Here is a 20,233-nt window from a genome sequence, read left to right as displayed (position 1 = left end):
CAGAGTCCCATGTGCTTTTCACTCAGTTTTCCCCAATGATGACATCTTATAAAGCTGTAGCGCAACATAAAAAACATGACATTGACATTGCTATATTAACATAGAGGAGAACGTGTCGCTGTGGGTGGGAGGTTGAGGGTAAGGAGGAGCCATGGTGGCCCAAGGTATGTGAGAGAAACCAAGCAAGATAAAAGGAGTGTTCATCGAGGGTGAAGAGCCACCCACCAGGGAAGTCAGACCCTGAGCTTGCAGAGAAACACCTTTATGGATGCTTACTTCACTGTGATCGCTAAACACACTGCTATGGACTGAATGTTTGTGTGGCCCCCAAATTTGTATGTTGAAGCCCTAACCACCAGTTGGGCTGCATTTGGAGATGGGACCTCTAAGGAAGTAATTGAGGTTAAATGAAGTAATAAGGGTGGGGTTCTGGTCCCATAGGATTAGTGTCCTTATAAGAAGAGACATCAGACATCTTGCTCACGTTTTCTTTGTGCATATACACTGAGGAAAGGCCATGTGAGCACACAACAAGCAGGCAGCTGTCTGCAAGCCACAAAGAGAGCCTTCTCCAGAAACTGAATTAGTGGGGACCTTGATCTTAGACTTCTAGCCTCTAGAACTGTGAGAAACTAAATTAAGTCACCCAGTCTGTGGTATTTTGTTATGGCATTCTGAGCAGACTAAGTAAGGCACATATTCTATGACTTCAGTCCTTGAAATATGTTGAGTCCTAAATATTTATAGCTAAAGAGACACTGATAAATCCAGAAGGATAGTAAGTAACTGTTTCTGGAGGGTAACTGTTATAGCCATGTTAAAATGAAGTAGATTTTAGGTCTAAGATAAGAATTTTATTAATGAGTGTTAATGTCAGTAATTCATTTCTTTATTGACAGTCATTTTATATTCACAGGAATGTGAATTGGACCCTTGTTGTGAAGGAAGTTCTTGTAAGCTTAAATCATTTGCTGAATGTGCATATGGCGACTGTTGTAAAGACTGTTGGGTAAGGAATTCCTCCCAGTTAGGGACAAAAATATGGAAAAAGAAAGGTCTGTGTATATCAAAATTTGTTTTCTGTAATCTCTAGGGGAGCACTATTTTTATTTTATAATTGTGGGAAAAATTTTATGCCACTTGTTTGTAATTTTGAAGCACATTCTTTTATGATAAATGATCTACTGAGATTTTTTTTTCCTAAGTGGAAACATTTTCCCCCTGATTTTTAGAGTAATATAAGCTTTTTAGAAATAATTCATCAATACCAAAGTATAGAAAATAGCAAATGAAAGACCTGCTATCATTTTACACTCCTCAGGTAGCCATTTTTGATGATTTGTTGTTAACCTAGTCACTTTTTTCTATACAAATGTGAGTGCGTATGTGTGTTTGTAAGTGGGTAAACACAGATACACATATTTTTACTACCTACTTTTTTTCAGTCAGATACTATAGACTTTTTTCATTTACATAGTTCTATATAGTTAGTATTACTTTGTATGGTTGTACCATAATTTATTTATGTAGTCAACTAATGAGGGACATTTAGATTGCTTCCAATTATTGCTTATAAAAGAAATCACTGGGGCAGAATATGCATATTAAAATTTTTGATACACATTTTATGTATCTTCCACAAATGTGCCAGTCTGTATGTATTTCTACTAACAGTGTTATCAAATATTTGTTTCCTTATGCCAACATTTGTTACTAGCAAGGTCTATAATTCTAGTTAGTTCAATAGGTGTAAAGTATTTTTGTATTTTTATTTAATTTGCATTTCTTTTGGTTACACAGTGAGGTTATGCTTTTTCATTTTCCATATCTACAACTTACATGAATTGCCTATAATTGGCTTTTGTTCGTTTTTCTACTAGGTTATTCAATCTTTTGGTATTGTTAGAACCCTTTATAGATATAAATACTGTGGTTTCAAATTTGATTAATTTGTGCAAATTGTTTTGCTATTCCTGTTTAATTTGAATCTCATTTCCTTAGTTCCTTCCAGGAGGTACTTTATGCCGAGGAAAAACCAATGAATGTGATGTTCCAGAGTATTGCAATGGTTCTTCTCAGTTCTGTCAGCCAGATGTTTTTATTCAGAATGGATATCCTTGCCAGAATAACAAAGCCTATTGTTACAATGGCATGTGCCAATATTATGACGCTCAGTGTCAAGTCATCTTTGGCTCAAGTAAGATATTATTATTTCTAATTGATAACTTTGATTGATTTGTTTTTGATTTAGATTTTTTAGAAAAGGAAGGAAAACATTATTGATAAAGCTGAGCTGTCATTTCCCATCACATCTCCCTTCTTCTCCCATCTGCCTTCTCATCCAGAGGCAATGATGGTCATGAATTTAATATGTCCAAATTCAGTTGCTGTTTCTTGCTTTTACTCTGTCTATATCCTTTGTGTATAAAGTACATACACATACATATACAGTAACATTTTTTAGTTTTGATAATACAGAGTTTTGTGCATGGATCTGCTGTTTGCATTGATCACTCAGAAAGTTCTTGAGATCCATCTATATTGATTTGTTATATCATAGTATGTTAGAGTATTCCATTAGATAAAGGTAGTGTGATTTAGTTGTACATTCTCTTATTGATAGATATTTAGGATGTTTTTAATTTTTTCTTTATAAAATTTTGATTTTTATAAAAGGCATACATGTAAAGAGCCAAATTATTGTGTAATGTATTATTGTTAATATGAAAAAATAAGGCCTATTCCCACCCAGTATCCTCATCTGTTAAGGCAACCATTTTTAGCTGATTTTTTTTGTTACTTGCTTCAGGTGTTTACATAATCTCTTGGTAATGCTACTTTTTAACTCTTTTTGATTCTAGGCAGTGTTGACTGTGTATTGTGGAATAGCCATGTTAATGCTATTCACAACTGTACTATGTAGTACATTACAATTACTTTCCTGCCGTTTATTTTCTGTAGAGTTGATAATTCTCTCTCTCTCCGATTTGGTTAGTTTTCTATGTACTTACTATTAATTGAACTGCAAATTGTTAATGAGTGGCCTGATCTTGCCCTGAAATGATTAGAGGCATCGAGATAGTCTACTAATTTCAATTTGTTTGAAGAAGTCTGAATAGGAGGCTCCTGTTTCTCTTCACTCTTGACTGGTTGGCCTCTGTATTAGGGTTCTCTAGAGAAACAGTCAATAGGATGTACATATATATGTGTGTGTATATATATAGTTATGTACCCCATAATGATGTTTTGGTCAACTGTGGGCCTCTTATGCAATGGTGGTCTCATAAGATTATAATACTGTATTTTTACTGTACCTTTTCTATGTTTAAATAAGTTTAGATACACAAATACTTGCCATTGTGTTACTGTTGCCTGAAGTATTCAAGATTTGTAACCTAGGAATAATAGGCTATACCATATAGTGTAGTTGTATAGTAAGCTATACCATTTAGGTTTGTGTAAGTACATTCTGTGGTGTTTGCACAATGACAAAATCACCTAATAATGCATTTTTTAGATTGTATCCCTGTCATTAAGTGATGCATGACTATATGTAAAATATTGAGATTTATTATATGAATCTAATATATACATGCATCTATATTTATTATATGAATTGGCTCATGTTATTATGGATGCTGATAAGCACCAGATCTATGGGAAGAACTGGCAAGCTGGAGACCCAGGAGAGATGATGGTTTAGTTCCAGTCTGAGTTTAAAGGCCTTAAAACCAGTAGAGCTGATGGAGTATTTCCATTTGGAAGGTTTGCAGGCTCATGACCCAGGAAGAGCTGGTGTTTCAGTTCAATTCCAAAGGCAGGAAAAAAGCTGATGTCCCAGTCCGAAGGCCCTCAGAAAGGATTTTCTCTCACTTCAAGGAGGGTTAGCCTTTTTGCTCTTTGCAGGTGCATGAGGCCCGCCACACTAGGGAGGGCAAACTGCTTTACTCAGTGTACCCATTTAAATGTTAATCTCATTCAAAATCACCATTATAGACATACCCAGAATTATGTTTGATTAAATATCTGGGCATTCCATGGCTCACTTAAATTCACACATAAAATTAACCTCAATCAAGAGTCTATCCCTTGTTGACCTAAAACTCATAGGTACCTCCTTAAACCAAGCCACCTCCAAATGAAGACCTTGTTAAGGTCATAATTCCACTCAGCGTGATACAACTATCCTGCATACAACTGAAAACTCACTAACCTCTTCCCCAGAAAAGCAGGTAAAGTCTTTGAGTGATTTTTACTCTTTTTCTTGATACCCTACAACTTAAATACTATGATGTGAAGTTAATAATACTTAAATACTGTGACATAAAGCAAATACGTCTTATATTACGTGGTTATGTGATAAGAGAAGGAAGAAAACAAGGGTATTTTATTACAAATATAAGAAAATAAAGAAGAAAAAGTAATGACAATTATGGTTCTCATTTCTGTAAGAAGTCAGGTGGTTATAGCTTGTATTTATAACTACCGGTTTCATATTCTACTCCCCATTCTGTCTTCCCTATATTGTCAGTAAGTCCCTCAGCTGGACATGATTCTTCACCTAATGGGGTGACCCAAACGTTCATTCCTGAAGGGTCTGGGCTGTTAGTTTTACCTAGATCAAGTTTTTGTAGTTTTTCCTTGCCCTTAGTCACAGTGCCTGGTAATATTAATAATAAGAGACGTCCTAAGGAATCTCCTGTATTCCAGACATTACTCTTCCTTACCTCCCTTGTAGAGCAGTAGTCTAATTTCCCCTGGGTAGTCAGGATCAGTCCCGACCCAGCAGAGTAACTCCATTCTTAGTCTGTCGATTCAGAGCTGTGCGGAGCCCAGTGTGGGTGGGCAGCTGGTTTAACTTCCAGCTCAGTGGAATCATGTGGTGGCTTCTGGTGGAAGAATTTCTCCCTTTGGAACTAAGACCTTTAGGTCAGAAAAGCATAAAGTTGTGGGAACAGGAAACAAAGTTTTGCTAGCGTGTCACTATGGGTAATAGTAACTGGTGCCACTTGACACCTGGACACGTGAATCCAGGATAACAACATCATATGTTGGGTGCTGATTCAGAGCACATAAGAGCCTTTTGGAGAGCCTTGCCCTAGCTCTGCAAGGTATTGCCACCCAGCTGGCATTGTAACTGAGTCTCCAAAAGGCATTTTCACCATTCTGTCAAGTCAGCTGCTTCAGGACGGTGGGAACATGGCAAGACAGTGAATTCCATGTGCATGGGCCCATTGCCTCACTTCATTTGTTGTGAAGTGAGTTCCTTGGTCAGAAGTAATGTTGTGTGGAATTACTATGATGGTACATAAAGAATTTCATAAGTTCGTGGAAGGTAGTTTTGGCAGAACCATTGTATGCAGGGCTGGCAAATCTATATCTGGGGTAAGTAAGTATTCCAGTAAGAACAAAACATTGCCTATTCCATGATGGAAAGAAAACAATGTAATCAACTGGCCACCAGGTAACTAGCTGATTATTCCAGGGAGTGGTGCCATACTGGGGATTGAGTGTTGGTTTCTGCTGCCACAAAATTGGGCACTTAGCAGTGGCTTTAGCCAGGTCAGCTGTTGAATACAAGTCCCTGATGCTGAGACCAGCATAACCTGCAACCCTGCCACTATGGGTACTTGGTTTATGAGCCCACTGGATGATGATGAGTGGCTGGGGAAAAAGGCTGACTGCAATCCACAGAATGAGTCATCCACTTGATTATTACAGTTCTCCTCTGCTGAGGTCACTCTTTGGTGATCATTCACATGGGACACAAATAACTTCACCATATAGCCAAACCATTGGTATATATAGCCCATAAATTGGTATATAATCACGTCTGGCTATTTTTCCTTCCAAGAAAAATGAACAACCCGGTGCCCATCAGGGATGTCCCAGACGGGGGCTCTAGTGCTACTGGTGTATCCATTAGGTTCTGCATATGGTGCAGAACCATCTGTAAACAATGACCCAGTCTTCTTTTCTACTGTTAACTGATGGTCATAGGCACTGGCTAGGAGAGAGAATGTAGTGTAGCAGCAGTGGGGACCATGGGTCTTTGGGCTACTTCTTCATGTGATTTTCTTGTGCCTTTGGAGCTTGATTTGGCCTAATTGCATATATCCCACTTCCATTTCATGATGGAGTGCTGCTGCACATGCCCAGTTTTATAGCTGCATGGGTCAGATAACACCCAGTGTGTGATGGGTAGCTCAAGTTGAATGGTAAACTTGGTGGCCCCAAACTCGGTGGTTAAATGTTCAGTCTCTGCTTAAAGGCCCAGTAGCAGGCCAAGGGCCACTCTCAAAAGGAGAGTAGTTGTTCACAGAGGATCTCAGGGCTTTGCTCCCAAATCCTAAAGGCGTGCCCTACGATTCACCTATAGGGAACTGTCAAAGGCTCCAAACGGTATTCCTAGCAGCCACTGCCACTTCAGGTACTATTTGATTTGTTAGACCAAGTGGCCTAAGTGGCAGAACATCTTGCATGACAGCCTGGACCTGTTGCAGAGCCTCCTCCTCCTCCTATTCAAGGCCCCACTCAAAGCTAGCGGCTTTTTGGGCTGGAGTGGTATATGTTGCCTTCAAAATCCAAAGAGGACCACTAGGCATTGTGCCACTCTTTTTGTTGTGGGGGTGGCCAGATACAATTTCTCCTTCACCTTAGAAGGGATATTTTCAGATGTTTCATACCACTGGACCTCCAGGTAGAAGGCCCCTGAGGTTTTTTTTGTTTTTTTTTTCGAGACGGAGTCTCCCTCTGTCACCTGGGCTAGAGTTCTGTGGCGTCAGCCTAGCTCACAGAAACCTCAAACTCCTGGGCTCAAGCAATCCTCCTGCCTTGGCCTCCCTAGAGTGCTAGGATTACAGACATAAGCCACTGCACCCGGCTGCCCCTGAATTTTTGTCAGATTTATTTTCTACCCTCTCTCATGCAAATGTCTTATTAATGGCAAGAGTAGTTGCTACTTCTTGCTCTCTGGGTCCATTGAACATAATATCTTCAATGTAATGGACCAGTGTGTTTTTTTGTGGAGGGGAAAGGCAATTAAGATCCCTCAGACTAAATTATGACATAGTACTGGAGGGTTGATATACCCTTGCAGGAGGATAGTGAAAGTGTATTGCTGGCCTTGCCAGATGAAAGTAACCTGCTTCTGACAGGCTTTGTGGACAGGTATGGCAAAAAAGGCATTTGCCAGATCATAGCTGCGTACCACGTATCAGGGGATGTGTTAATTTTCTCCAGCAGGGGACCACATGTGGTCGAGCACCTGCAGTTGGAATCACTATCTGGTTAAACTTACAATAATCTACTGTCATTCTCCAAAATCCTTTGTCTTCTGCACAGGCCAAATAGACAATCTGAATGGGGATATGAGGAGAGTCACCACCCCTGCATCTTTCAAGTTGGTGGTGACAATGTCTGCCATCCCTCCAGGGTTCTGGTATGGCTTTTGGTTTACTGTTTTCTAGGTAGATACAGTTCTAGTGGCTTCCTCCTGGCCTTTCCCACTGTAATAGCCCTCACTCCACAGGTCTGGGAACCAGTGTGGGGGATTCTGCTAGCTTCTGAGTATGTCTGTTCCAATAATAATTCTGGAACTGAGGGAAAAAAAACCACACACAGGAGAGGTTGAGTGACCCAGTGGGCCTGCTGTGAGATGGACCTGAGCTAAAACTCCATTGGTCACCTGACCTTCATAAACCTCTACTCTGACTGGTGGACCACAGTGATATTTTGGGTCTGCTGGAATTAATGTCAGTTCAGATGCAGTGTTGTCAAAAGGTCTGATTATTTCAGTTTCCTTAATGCGCGGTTTCTTAGTCTAATCAATTCTCTGTTAGTCTGTTTTTTGCTGTTATAGCAAAATACCACAGACTGGGTAATTTATAATGAACAGAAAATCAAGGTGCCAGTGATTTGGTTCCTGGTGAGAGGTCTCTCTCTCCCTTCTTATAAGACTACTAATCCCATGGTGAGGGTCCCACCTTCCTGACCACATCTAACTCTAGTTACCTCCCAAAAGGCCTATCTCCAAATACCATCGCATTGGAGGTTAGGGCTTCAAGAGATGAATGTTGGGGTGCACATAATACAGAATACATAGTTACCTTGATAAAAAGGCCATAGGTCTCTTGGGAACAGCTAGGATATTGAGTATAAATTTTTTGGCAGTATACAGGGGTTCTTCCTAAAAGAGACCTGCTTCACCTTTATTTAAAAGTTGATGTTGCTGTAAACTGGCTCAAGTCTTGGAATTGATTGAGGGGCTGTGACTTTCTGTATTTATGGTTCAAGTTAGACTTTTGTTTACTTGGCCTAGAATTTTCCTACTTAAACAGATGAAGTGAGAATATAGTAGGCTTCCTATCTATTTTACTTCTATTCTAGACAGAAGCAGTATGATTAACTAGCTGATGTCATAGGTTCGTGTGAGTCAAATTTTTTGATAAGTGACTGTATTGTCAACTGTCAGGTCTGGTCTGCAGATAACACTGGCCACAGAACTTTTCAGGGATGCTTTGACTCCCCTCCAAAATTTATTTCTTCTTATTTCTTATTTTTTTCAATTTATTTCTTATAGTCCTGGTGAAAGGTATGTCCTTTGTGCTTTCCCAGGATGGATAAATAGGTCTTAAATGACAAATCCACTCTAACATTTTACTCTCCCTTAATCTTTGAATTGCCTTCTCTGCATAAACCAAGACAGGTCCTGCATTTCCAACTTGCTTACTGTGAGACACCTTTTGTTTCATGTTTTAGCCAACCAAATAGACTGTTAGAGGTTTTTCTAACTCCCTGATTGGCAACATTAAATGCAGAATCTCTGCTTCGTGAGCCCTTAGCAATAAATTCAGCTCAAGCCAACTTTTTGTTCCTTCTGCCATTATCCTACACCCTTAATATCCATTCCTGCACATGTTCTTTGGATTTCTATCTGTTTGAATTAGAAAACGCAAGTAGTCTTGGATTGTAGCAAACCTCCTCATGGATCAGGCTTCGTACTTCACCTTTAGGGGCCTGCTAGGACTTGAGTCTAGTAACAAAGAAGGGTGTTGGGGGTGGTTGTTGAGGAGAATCAGCATTGCCTCACATGGCAGCTACCTCAGGGGAGTCCATTACAGTTTCCTTAGGCAGTGTAGGGTTAATCCTCTCAGATGGTGGAGGGGCTGTTTCCACTGGCAAAGAAGACTTGTGAGAGTTTAGAGACTCAGTGTACTCGTCTTCATTAACATCTTCCCACATGTCCCCATGCCTACCTTCTCAATCAGTGCCTCAATTTAACAGTAGATACCCACAAGGCTGGAAGTCCAGCTTCCATTCAGTTAGTCACAAGATGAGATTCTGAGTTTGATTTTCAGCAATCTCAGCCCTGCAACTACGAGAGATAAGAGTCTCCTCCAGGGCACACACAGAAGCATTTAGGTCAGTCATCTTTTGCTTGAGGTAGGGATCCCTGAGCTTGTCCTTTTTTTTCCGTACTTTGTCCAGTGACATCAGATGCAACCAGGCAATCTCATTACGCTTGTTAGTTTGACAAAAATGTTTGAAGGTATCGTATACATAGTCACCCAGATCCTTGCTTTTTATAAGTGGTTGGTTAGGAGTCTCTAGTGGTGATATTTTGTGTACCTCTATTGCCAGGTCATGCCATGAACTATCAATACGCTCTTTAATTCTGGAAATAGAGTCATTAGCATCTTTAAAAATTTAATCAGATTTAGAGAGCCAATTCCAGAAACCTCAGAACCAATTCGGAAAACTCATCCTCAAACTTCAAAATTCTGTTCCTCTAGAATCACTCTGGGTCCAAATTCTATATTAGTTAGGCTCCAGAGAAACAGTATCAATTGAAATATATTATACATATTTCATATATATAATATAAAATATTTATATGTGCTTATTTATTATAAATGTTGTATATATGTTTATCGATTTGTTATAAGCAGTTGGCTCATGTGATTATGGCAGCTGATAAATCCCAGATCTACAGGGTGAGGTGGCAAGTTGGAGACACAGGAGAGATGATGGTTTAGTTCCAGTCTGAGTCTGCAGGGCTGAGAACCAGGATTGCCAACCATGTAAGTTTCAGTCCGCAGGCCCTAGGCTCAGGACCCAGCAAGAGCCAATATCCCAGCCTAAAGGCCGTCAGGAAAAATTCCATCTTATTCAAGGGGGGCTCTACCTTTTTGTTCTATTTAGATCTTCTGCTGAGTGGATAAGGCCCTCCCACGATAGGGAGGGCAATCTCCATTACTCAGTCTACTAATTTAAATTTTAATGTCATCCAGAAGCATCCTCACAGCAAACAACCAGAATAATGTTTGACCTAACATCTTGGCACTCCCTGGCCCAATCAAGTTGAACATAAAATTAACCATCATACCCTCTATATCTAATCTCAACTTTTATCTTGAGATCTCCTTTTATCATTAGTGCAGGGTGGATTTTTGTCTCTCTCCTTTTTGAATCTCCTATTTGCTGTTTCCCACATTACTGCTTTCTTGGTTTATTTCTTCCTTTATATAGAGCTTTCCTTTGAGTAGTTTCCTTAGGGTGAGTTAGAAATAAATTTTTTGAGATCCTGCAAGTGTGAAAATGTTTTTATTTTAACTAAATACTTGACTTGTAGTTTGATGGAATTGGAAATCATTTTCCTTCATAGTTTTGAAGCCATTGTCTAGTTGTCTTCTAGTTTACAGAGTTCTTGAGAAGTCTGCAGCCATTCTGATTCTTGTGTATGGGCCTCCCCCTCTCCCTCCTCTGGAAAAACTTGGGGGATCCTCTCTTCACGGTGATACGCCTTGATATGGGTCTGTTTTTATTTACTGTGCTGTACTTGGTGGGCGCATTCAATCTGGAAACTCATTTTTTTAGTTCTGGGAATTTTTTCCCCTTCAAATTTTTTTTTTTGAGTGGTTTTCCTGGGTCACGTATTATTTGGATATTAGATTTCCTGGATTTTCTTTCTTTCCTGTTTTTTCTTTTAAATCTTCTTTTTTTTTTCCTGACCTACTTTCTGGGCAACTTTACCTTCTAATTCTTTTGTTGAGTTTTTCATTTCAGGTACTATAGTTTTAATTCTCAAGAACTTTTTTATGTTCTCTGAGGCCTTTTTTTTTTTTTTTTACACAATGAATTGCTTTTATTTCGGTATACATCCACACTTCAGCGTTTAGTGGTCCTGAACAGAAAGTGGAAAAACGCAGCAATTTGCCGGGAAGTCAGCCCGCCAATTTCGGGGATCTGCTGTGCACACCCAGTTCTTTCTGGATCCCTGCTGAGGGTCATGAGAAGCAGCAGCACCAAAACCAAAGTATGCACTGAATCAAGGTTCTTTTTGTTCCAGTTGTCAGATTGCAAACTAGACCCCAGTGGATTGCAAGGATGACCAAACGAGAGCCCTGTTCAAAACTTCTTCAATGTTTAAAAGCAAAAGCAATTACAGGAAAATAAAACAATTAAGAGGGATCGGGTGTGCTTAGGAGTGTCTTCATGTGGGCTTTCTCCAAGTTTAACCATCAAGGACTCTAGAGCTGGCAGGTCTGCGTAACCTTGGTGACTGTTCTTTTCACCTTATCGAAACCTGAGCTAAAAAACGCATCAGCTGATGATGGCAGCAGAGGGTGGCAGGGCTGAGGACCCAAATTCATTTCCCAGGCTGGTGGAGTGAATAAATGCGGTTCCAAAACTAAACGAGGGAGGTCAGAGACTCTGTCCAACCTTACCTGATGGCTTCTGGCCAAAGCAAGGAGTGTCATGGAAAGTGTTGGGTGATGACAGTGCAAAGAGGGACTTGAGGAGGAGGGAGGAGAAAGCAGCACCCCTCGATAAAGGTGGGGGAGAGAAGATATGGGGAAAGCCCTGAATTCCTCACCGAAGGCCAATCTCAGAGGGGAGCAGAGGGGTTACAGTCTATGCTTTGGCCAAGGGCGGGAGTGGAGGGAGGGGACAATTTCTTGGAAGGGGGCATCATTTAAGACTTAAAGAAGGAAACCAGGGGTACAGGCAAAGCACCCCACACGCCCAGCAGTAGTCCCACAGGCTGCGACCTAAAACCTTCACATCTCGTCTGCTCTAACAAGCCCTCAAGCTGGAGGGCTGTTGCAGGGAGGGACGGAGGGAGGGGAAGGGAAAGGCGAGAAGGCAGAGACCCCAGGCCATGTAATCAGCAGCAAGGTGATTGTGTGATGTGTCTTTTCACAGTTGAGTTAGACGTGCCCCACCAGTTATGATGGGAACCAATTTAAATATATTTTCTTGATCCCAGAAGTTCAGCTACGTGGAGAGTGGTTACACTTGACAGGATGATTTGTTATAGCACAACTTATATATTTCAAATAGACAAAAAATTAGTATCATTTACAGTATCTTAAGATAAATCGCCTTTGAATGGGAGCTTCCTTTCCAGTACTTTGAGGTCTACAAGACGTATCTAGAAAATTTACTACTGTGGAAAATGAAGACTGCTTAAATCGAATGGGGCTAAGGGGAAGGGCCTGTGGTTTTTGATTAATTGCTGTAACACTGTCCTTCAGGTGGCTGAGGGAGTTTCATGTTTTCTTTAGACATCATTAGGCGCCGAAGCTCTTGCAGGACAACTTTGATGCTATATGTATTCTGCCGTTTTGCTAGCACTGATATGGCTCTTGGATCCACCACTCCATTAGAACTATTAACTCCATTCGTATTAATTTTTGTTACAAATCTTACAAAGGGGGGTGCTTCTGGGTATTTAGGTCCACATTCTATTTTAAGGCTGTATATTCGGTTTTCATAAATTGTTCTTGGAGGCCCAATTATCATCCCTGTCCATCTTGTAAGTGTCATGTCTTCGTCATCTTCTAGACCCAAGCTAACTGTGCCATCTCCTACTCCTTTCTGGCCTTCCTCGAGTTCTTCCAACAGTCGGAAATTGCGAGGGACTTTTACTCCCGAGCCCGTGGTGGCTGCCATCTTGCGTCTCTCTTCTCTGAGGCTTTGTCCCCATTTCCTTTTAAGAAAAAATCTATTCCTGTTCCATGCATGAAACCACTTCTCTGATGTTTCTTAGTGATAATTTTAAAAAACATTTCTTTTTTCTGCATAATCTCTGTTCCAAGTTACCTTTTTTCTTTGTTTGTATTTCTGTCTTTCATTATTAGCCACGTTCCTGAGATGTCTGATAGTCCTTGGTTGCAGGGAGGGGAATAAGGAGCAGCTGGGAAGCTTTGGGGTCATGGGTGAGGCTTATAGTTAATAAGCTTTCCTATAGGGTGATATAGCTGGACCTTTTAATTGGGGAAATGCCAAAATCCACATTTTTTATGTCCCCTCCACCCCCGTCTTGGGCTTGTTAGATTCCCCTGTGAAGACCTGATCTATCTTCAGCCTCGGGTGTGTGGACGGGGAAGGCCTGGCTACCAGCATTCTGGGAGGAAAGTCGGGGCAGGGGAAAATAAGGCTGGCATCTCAGTATTGGGTAGGAAAATACTCAATTCATCCCCTTGTTTGAACAACAGTTTCTGTGCTTATTACTGTGCCTGGTATCTCTGAGTCCTGAAACCTTGTGTTTTACTCTCTCCGGAAAATAAACCCGTTTCTTTTGCCAGGGTAGAGAAGAGGCAGTCATCTGGCTGCACAGAGAGAGGAGGTGATCTGTGGATCTAACTCTTTTTAAATAGACTTGAAACTTTTTCTCTTTGCTCAAGCCACATGCTGCTCCTTACCCCTATATCTGGAGGTGTCTAGTACTACTAATTTCCTATCTTTGTGGAATTCTATGGTGTAAAAGGTGTTGATCTCAGCTTTTTCCACTGGCAGCTTAAGATTTAGTTTTCTCAGATAAACTAAGTCATTTACCACTTAACCGCTGCTTTTCAGCTTCTAAAATTCTGTGCTGGCTCCTTTCCCAGTTCCACTCTCTAACTGGGAAAAGGTTTAGGAATTACAAAAAGTAATCGATTTTCTTTGCTTATGTGAGATTTTAGGAGGGAGGGAAAATACATGGACGTGTTCAGGCCTTTTGCCTGAAGTCTGCATATGGCTTATGATTTTAAAGATATAGCCCATTAACTCAGATGTTATAGGTCTAGTTTTCATTCCTATGAACTTTTGAACTTGTGGGGTATAAGGGTTTAAAAGTCCTTCACTGGCTTATGTATTCTCAAAATTATTTTTTTAGTAAATGCTAAATAAATATTTATCAAATAAATGAAGAGTTTGAGAGCTAACATATAAGAGATGTTGACATTTATTATCAAATTTGGGCCTTAAGAAAACTTTGTAAGGAAGGTAAGCCTCAGAGAGATATGTGGTTTGCCCAAGGCCACACAAACAGAAAGCAGCAAAACTATGATCTCAGCCACCATGAGCATGGTGAGCTGATGAAGACTTTTTGCTAGAATTTATCAAAGACATCATTAAAAGACAATAACTTACATTGATTTATTAATACTTTCTTAAATGGAGGTAGAACATATTTTTTGAAATATTGAATATACAAATAAGCAAAAAGTAGAAAATAAATATTTTCCGTACTCTCAATATTCTGGATAAGTAACCACTGAAAAATTTGATGACTATCTTTCACATATGTTTTATGCATATGAGTGCATGTGTGTGTAATATACAAAAATGGGATCATATTGATATATACTTTAAAACTGCCCTTTTTCCAGTATTAACAATAAATCTTGAGTATTTTTCCCTGTTATTAAGTATTTTTCTACAACATCATGCTAATGACGTGCCACAGTTTATTTAAGCAGTCAACAGTACTAGTAGTGAATATCTGTATAGTTTAGTCTTTGCCTCCATTTCTTCTTCAGGATAAATTTCCAGAATCAGAATTCCTGTATTAAAGACTATGTTCTTTAAAAGCTTTTAAGATATCCACGTAATCTTCAGAAATATTATACCACTTTATACCCTCATTAGTTACATACCTTGAATATATGTTCATTTCCTCAAATATTTCCAACACTATGTTTCCATTTTTAAAACTTTGCTAATTTAATAAATGTAAAACATATTTTTATTATTTTAAAATATGCATTTTAATTACTAGTGGGTTTTAGTTCTTTTATATTGATATTGGTGATTTGTATTATTTCTCTTATGTCTTGCTTGTTTCTGTCCTTCATTTTTCTACTAAGGTATTTATTCCATATTGCTATTTTGCAAGTTGTCGGTTTTTTTTAAGATTAAGGATATTAATTATTTTTAATACATTGCAAACATTTTCTCCCATTTTGTCCTTTGTTGTTTAGTTTTGCTGATGTTGATTTTTGATATAATTAAACTTTTTTCTCATTTATCTTTTCTCTTATGGTTTCTGTCTTTGGTGTCATGCTTAGAAATTTCCCTTCCTCAGAATATTTACAAATCATGTGTTACTTAATGTCGAGGATACATTCTGAGAAATGCCTAGGTGATTTCATCATTGTGTGAACATCATAGAGTGGTACTTAATGCAAACCTAGATGACATAGCCTTTTACACACCTAGGCTATATGGTAACCTATTGCTCCTAGGCTACAAACCTGTACAGCATGTTTCTGTACTGAATACTGTAGGCAATTATAACACAATGGCAAGTATTTGTGTATCTAAACATAGAAAAGATACAGTAAACAGTCTTATAATCTTATGGGACCACCATTGTATATACGGTTTGTTGATTTGTCATTGAAACATTGTTATGTGGCACATGACTGTAATTGGTCTTCTAGCACTGCAGTTCCCAACCCCTGGGGCCATAGACCAGTACTGGTCTGTGGCCTGTTAGGAACTGGGCTGCACAGCAGGAGGTGAGCAGTGGATGAGCAAGCGAAGCTTCATCTGTTTTTATAGCTGCTCCCCATTGCTTGCATCACTGCCTGAGCTCTGCTTCCTATCAGATAAGCGGTGGTATTAGATTCGCATAGGAGCATGAACCCTACTGTAAACTGTGTATGCGAGGGATCTAGGTTGCGGGCTCCTTATGCCTGATGATCTGAGGTGGAGCTGAGCCAGTGATGCTAGCTCTGGGGAGTGGCTTTATCATTAGCAGAGAGGTTTGTATAATTATTTCATTATACGCTACAATGTAATAATAATAGAAATAATAGTAATAATAGTGCACAATTAATGTAATGCACTTGGATCGTCTTGAAACCACCCCCTCCCCCCATTCCATGGAAAAATTATCTTCCATGAAACTAGTCCCTGGTGCCCAAAAGGTTGGGTTCTAGCACTGTTATGTTTTAACTTTATATGTTTAAGTCTTTAATTCTTCTGGGATTTATTGAGCAATTTAGTTTTCCTACTGATTTGAATTAGTACTTCTATCAACACATTAAAGCAGCATGTATACTTGGGCCTATTTTTGGATTTTCTGTTCTATTCCAGTAGTCTGCTGAAAGAACACAACATTCTTATGGTTTCTTTTTTGGCAAAATTATTTGATGGGAAGTCCTGACCTTTACAGTTATTCCACAGGCCAGAATATATGCTCTCAGAAGTGCAGTATAGGTAGAACATGTGCTGTTCCTGAGGGAATGAGAAGAGGAGAGGCCACAGAGTTGGAAGTCAGACTTTTTCAGGAACTTGTACTATATCCTTCAAGTTGCTAACCTTAACCTTTTTGGGGCCATGGATTTCAGGCTGAGATTTTTCTGCCCTAGATAATGGGAACCATGGATTTTAAGTGTGGAAATGACATGACTGGGATTTCTCTGGCAATGTTGTGGAGCATAGTTTTGAAGAGCAGGGAAAGGATCTAAGTAGCTGCTGTGTGGTAGTTCTGGCGAGAAACCGTGGAGAGTTCACACAGAGGCATGGCAGTACTGCTGGTCAGCTTTATGGTGCTTGCACATTGGTGCTAGCAGTAGCCCACAGTGCTGCGTCCTTGTGTTTCCTTTATTGGCTTCAGATGATCGCGGCTGCTCCAGGAAGAGGTTGCTTTTCAGCACAGTTAGGCAGATTGCTCTGATTGATCGTTGGCAGCGATGATTTATGCCCAAACCATTCTAGAGTCCTGTTTTCCCATCTTCTTCCCTTTTTGTTTTGAATTAATAGGAACAGCAACAACATGTTCGCCTTAACGGATTATGTGAGTGCCATATGTTTGTTGAGGCTTATCTTTAATTAAGAAGAGAGAACAGAGAGTTAGTCGTAGGAGTTTTTCTGCTTTCCTTCAGAGAGCTACTGGTAAACTATATCCATTACCTGTCAGGCTGTGGGACACTTAATATTTAATGGGAGGGAGGGAGAGAGAGAGGAAGGAAACTCAGATCCTTACTTTGCCTTTTCTGTTCTTATTTTTTTAAAATTTTTGTTAACACGGTAATATCAGTCATGTGTACAGTGTGGGATTTCTCTGAAGCTACAGTTGTTGATTTTGACCAGACCACTGTGTCTCTAATTTCTTTTGTACCCTTATCTTACAGTGCGTCAGATAGGGATTAAGGAGAGAAGACTCTCTCATAAATACATGGGACTTACATCAGTCAGGTCATGGGATAGGATGGTAGAGATCTGTCAACTTCCGATTCATTTTGCAGGAATAGGCAGGCTATTCTGGACTAAAAAAAGTAATTACAGATAGGCATTTTAATGAGCTAAATACTATCACTCAGAAAAGATATGACTTTCATAGAGGTTTGTGAAAAGGCCTAGGACTAAGAGAGCTATTGTTATTTTTTTCTTTATATATTGTCTGGAATTTTAATGGCTATTTCTGTTCTTTATAAGGGCTTGGCTGTGGCTGTTGCCATGTAACATTTATCCTGTGCAGGTTTTCTGTATTCATTTCTCATGTTATTTGATCTTCTGCCTCTTTTTTGCTGTAACTCCTTTTACTCCACATCCATTTTCTTTAAAACTAAACAACATAGTATCAGATATATAAGATAGGCACATGAACTACCTTTATTAAAGAGGAAGTACTGGCATTTTGGCTTAAAACTATTTCTAAATAAAATATTTTTAAGAATGTATAATTAAGTGGAAAAATCGAATTTAAGTGAGATATATATGAAAGCAAGAATAGATTGATGCTTTGTCGTCTGTCATGAGTGTTTGTCAATTTATCTATTTAGTAGGAACACCTAAACTCAGCATCCATATATGGTAAATAACAAAACAAAAGTAATAGCTGGCAGTGTTTTCTCCAACCCTTCCTGGGCCGGTCTAACCAGTAGTGCAGTAGATTTATATGTGAGAACAATGAGAATGAACATGCTGCAAATGGTGTTGTACTGTGCATGGTTTCAAATTTATTTACTGTTTCTTGTTTAATGACATTTCTTTTAGGGCCTGAATGTTTAAGTCTAGGCTAACTTTTTGGTACAATGTAAGCTTTATTTTTACATTTTGTCGTTAAATATAAAATGTGGAACAAAAATGTTTTGTGTGTAAGGCCTGAAACTTTTTTCAGAGGTCAGTTGAGGCAGTAGTACATCCAGGTGTATAAATTGTCATAGGGAATACTTTCACTGTTTCTGAAGTTAAATTGCCGTAACTTTTTTTTTTTCTTTTTTAAATGTTTAATGTTACAGAAGCCAAGGCTGCCCCCAAAGATTGTTTCATTGAAGTGAATTCTAAAGGTGACAGATTCGGCAATTGTGGTCTCTCTGGCGGTGAATACAAGAAGTGTGCCACTGGGTAAGTGGAGGTGAGGCCATAAAGGAATATGAAAGACACAAGACCAGTCATCTCTAGTACCTTTTATGACTGCTGACTTTCTCCCCCTTAAACACCTAACACCTAACTTTTCAAACTTACATTTTACAACAAACACAAGGCTTCACAGAGGTTATGGTGTTAGGAAAAGAACTGGTAAAATAATTCATCCCTTTAGACATCAACTGTCTAAAACCTAATGGTTTTTAGAATTTTACTTTGTTTATCCTTGATTTATAATAAGAACCCCAACTAAACATCCTTTTCATTCTCCTTTCAATAAAAGATTGTTACTAAGTCCCTAGATAAAGATACTGCAGAATTAACCCTAAACTTCATTATTTCCTTCTAGCTCTATACAATTTTAAAATGATGAATTAAAACATTTTTTATTTCTATAATTAACATTTGCTTATTTTAAAAATTATTAATAATGTTATAAAATTATAAAGGAGGAAAAAGTTATCCATAATCTCAATCCGTGTATGTTCACTACATTCAGTATATTTCCTCCCTTTTTGTTTCTATGCACTACGTATGCTCACACTGATATTTTACATATTTGTAAATATTCTGTAATACTGTGCATTGCGTCTACCCACTCTACCTCCTACACCACCAAGTTAGACTGAGCAACTGCAGTGGAAAACAGTGCTTGCTAAGAAGAAATAGCAACAGTGACCTCCACGTCACTAAATCCAACAGACGTTTTTAGATCTTTGTGCTTCTTGAGCTTTCAGTAGCATTCAACTGTGCTGACCATTTTCTCCTTCTTGAAGAAACCTCTCTTTTTGGCTTTTGTGTAGTATGTCCTTTTTCTCCTCCTCCCCCTCTCTCTCCTCTCTCTTCTCTTTTTCTTTTTCTTCTTTTTTTCCACATGTGATTTCATGTACTTCTGTGGCTTCATTTGCTGCTTCTGTGAGATGCTTCAGCCATGCTGGCCTACGTGTGACTTTCTGCCACAGGGCTCTGCACACACCGTCCCTTCTGCTAGGCATGCTGTCTTCTCCCTTCTTAGCCCAGTCAAATCTGTTCATCCTCCAGATCTTGGATGAAGTATGGCTTCTTTAATAAGGAAGACCTCCTCCACTTCGTTAACAGGGTCAGCTGTCCCTCTTGTTGTTCTTAATGCTGTTCTTAATGCTGTGTGTTTCTTTTTCATGGAAGTGGATATGCCGTGTTTTTATTATTGCTCAGTTCATAGCATTTTCTAATTTACATTGTGATTTTTCCTTTGACTCATGGGTTATTGAAAGTATATACTGCTTAATTTCCAAATTTTTGGGAATATTCTGGTTAGCTCTTTGTTTTTGATTTCTAATTAGTTTGATTGAGAACATATTCTGTATGATTTCAGCTCTTTGGAACTTATTGAGATGTACATTATTGCCCAGCATATGGTTTTTTTTTTTTTTTTTTTTTTTGAGACAGAGTCTCACTGTGTTGCCTGGGCTAGAGTGCCGTGGCGTCAGCCTAACTCACAGCAACCTCACACTCCTGGGCTCAAGGGATCCTCCTGCCTCAGCCTCCCGAGTAGCTGGGACTACAGGCATGTGCCACCATGCCCGGCTAATTTTTTCTATATATT

General features: G+C 39.2%; 2 protein-coding genes across 3 annotated transcripts in view; one reads left to right on the top strand and one right to left on the bottom strand.

Annotated features, from left to right (window-relative positions):
* LOC105824226 (disintegrin and metalloproteinase domain-containing protein 9-like) overlaps nt 1-20,233 on the top strand; it is a gene marked incomplete at its 5' end in the record, with an annotated part of 159,997 nt that overhangs the window by 29,471 nt on the left and 110,293 nt on the right. The window contains 3 exons of the mRNA XM_012661598.1: nt 917-1,009; nt 2,002-2,197; nt 18,522-18,627. Coding sequence (XP_012517052.1) covers nt 917-1,009; nt 2,002-2,197; nt 18,522-18,627 — 395 coding nt within the window. The remainder of the gene's footprint in view (nt 1-916; nt 1,010-2,001; nt 2,198-18,521; nt 18,628-20,233) is intronic.
* On the bottom strand, nt 12,302-12,959 carry LOC105824228 (ubiquitin-conjugating enzyme E2 variant 1-like). 2 transcript variants are annotated; one of them, XM_012661601.1, is made up of 2 exons: nt 12,788-12,957; nt 12,354-12,661 (listed from the first exon to the last, which is right to left on the bottom strand). In XM_012661601.1, the coding sequence occupies exons 1-2, from the start codon at nt 12,955-12,957 to the stop codon at nt 12,514-12,516; spliced, it is 318 nt and encodes a 105-aa protein (XP_012517055.1). In that variant the 3' UTR covers nt 12,354-12,513. The 2 variants fall into 2 exon arrangements, with proteins under 2 accessions (XP_012517054.1, XP_012517055.1); XM_012661600.1 differs by having other exon boundaries at nt 12,302-12,959.

This window comes from Propithecus coquereli, unplaced genomic scaffold (genome assembly GCF_000956105.1).
Source record: "Propithecus coquereli isolate 6110/MARCELLA unplaced genomic scaffold, Pcoq_1.0 Scaffold721, whole genome shotgun sequence".
Classification (NCBI taxonomy): Eukaryota; Metazoa; Chordata; class Mammalia; order Primates; family Indriidae; genus Propithecus; species Propithecus coquereli.
Note: the sequence above shows the minus strand (reverse complement) of the source record. Positions and strands in the feature narration are given on the sequence as shown.

Coding starts and splice junctions, on each gene's coding strand:
- LOC105824228 (XM_012661600.1), bottom strand. CDS start 12,957: ATGGCAGCCACCACGGGCTCGGGAGTAAAAGTCCCTCGCAATTTCCGA.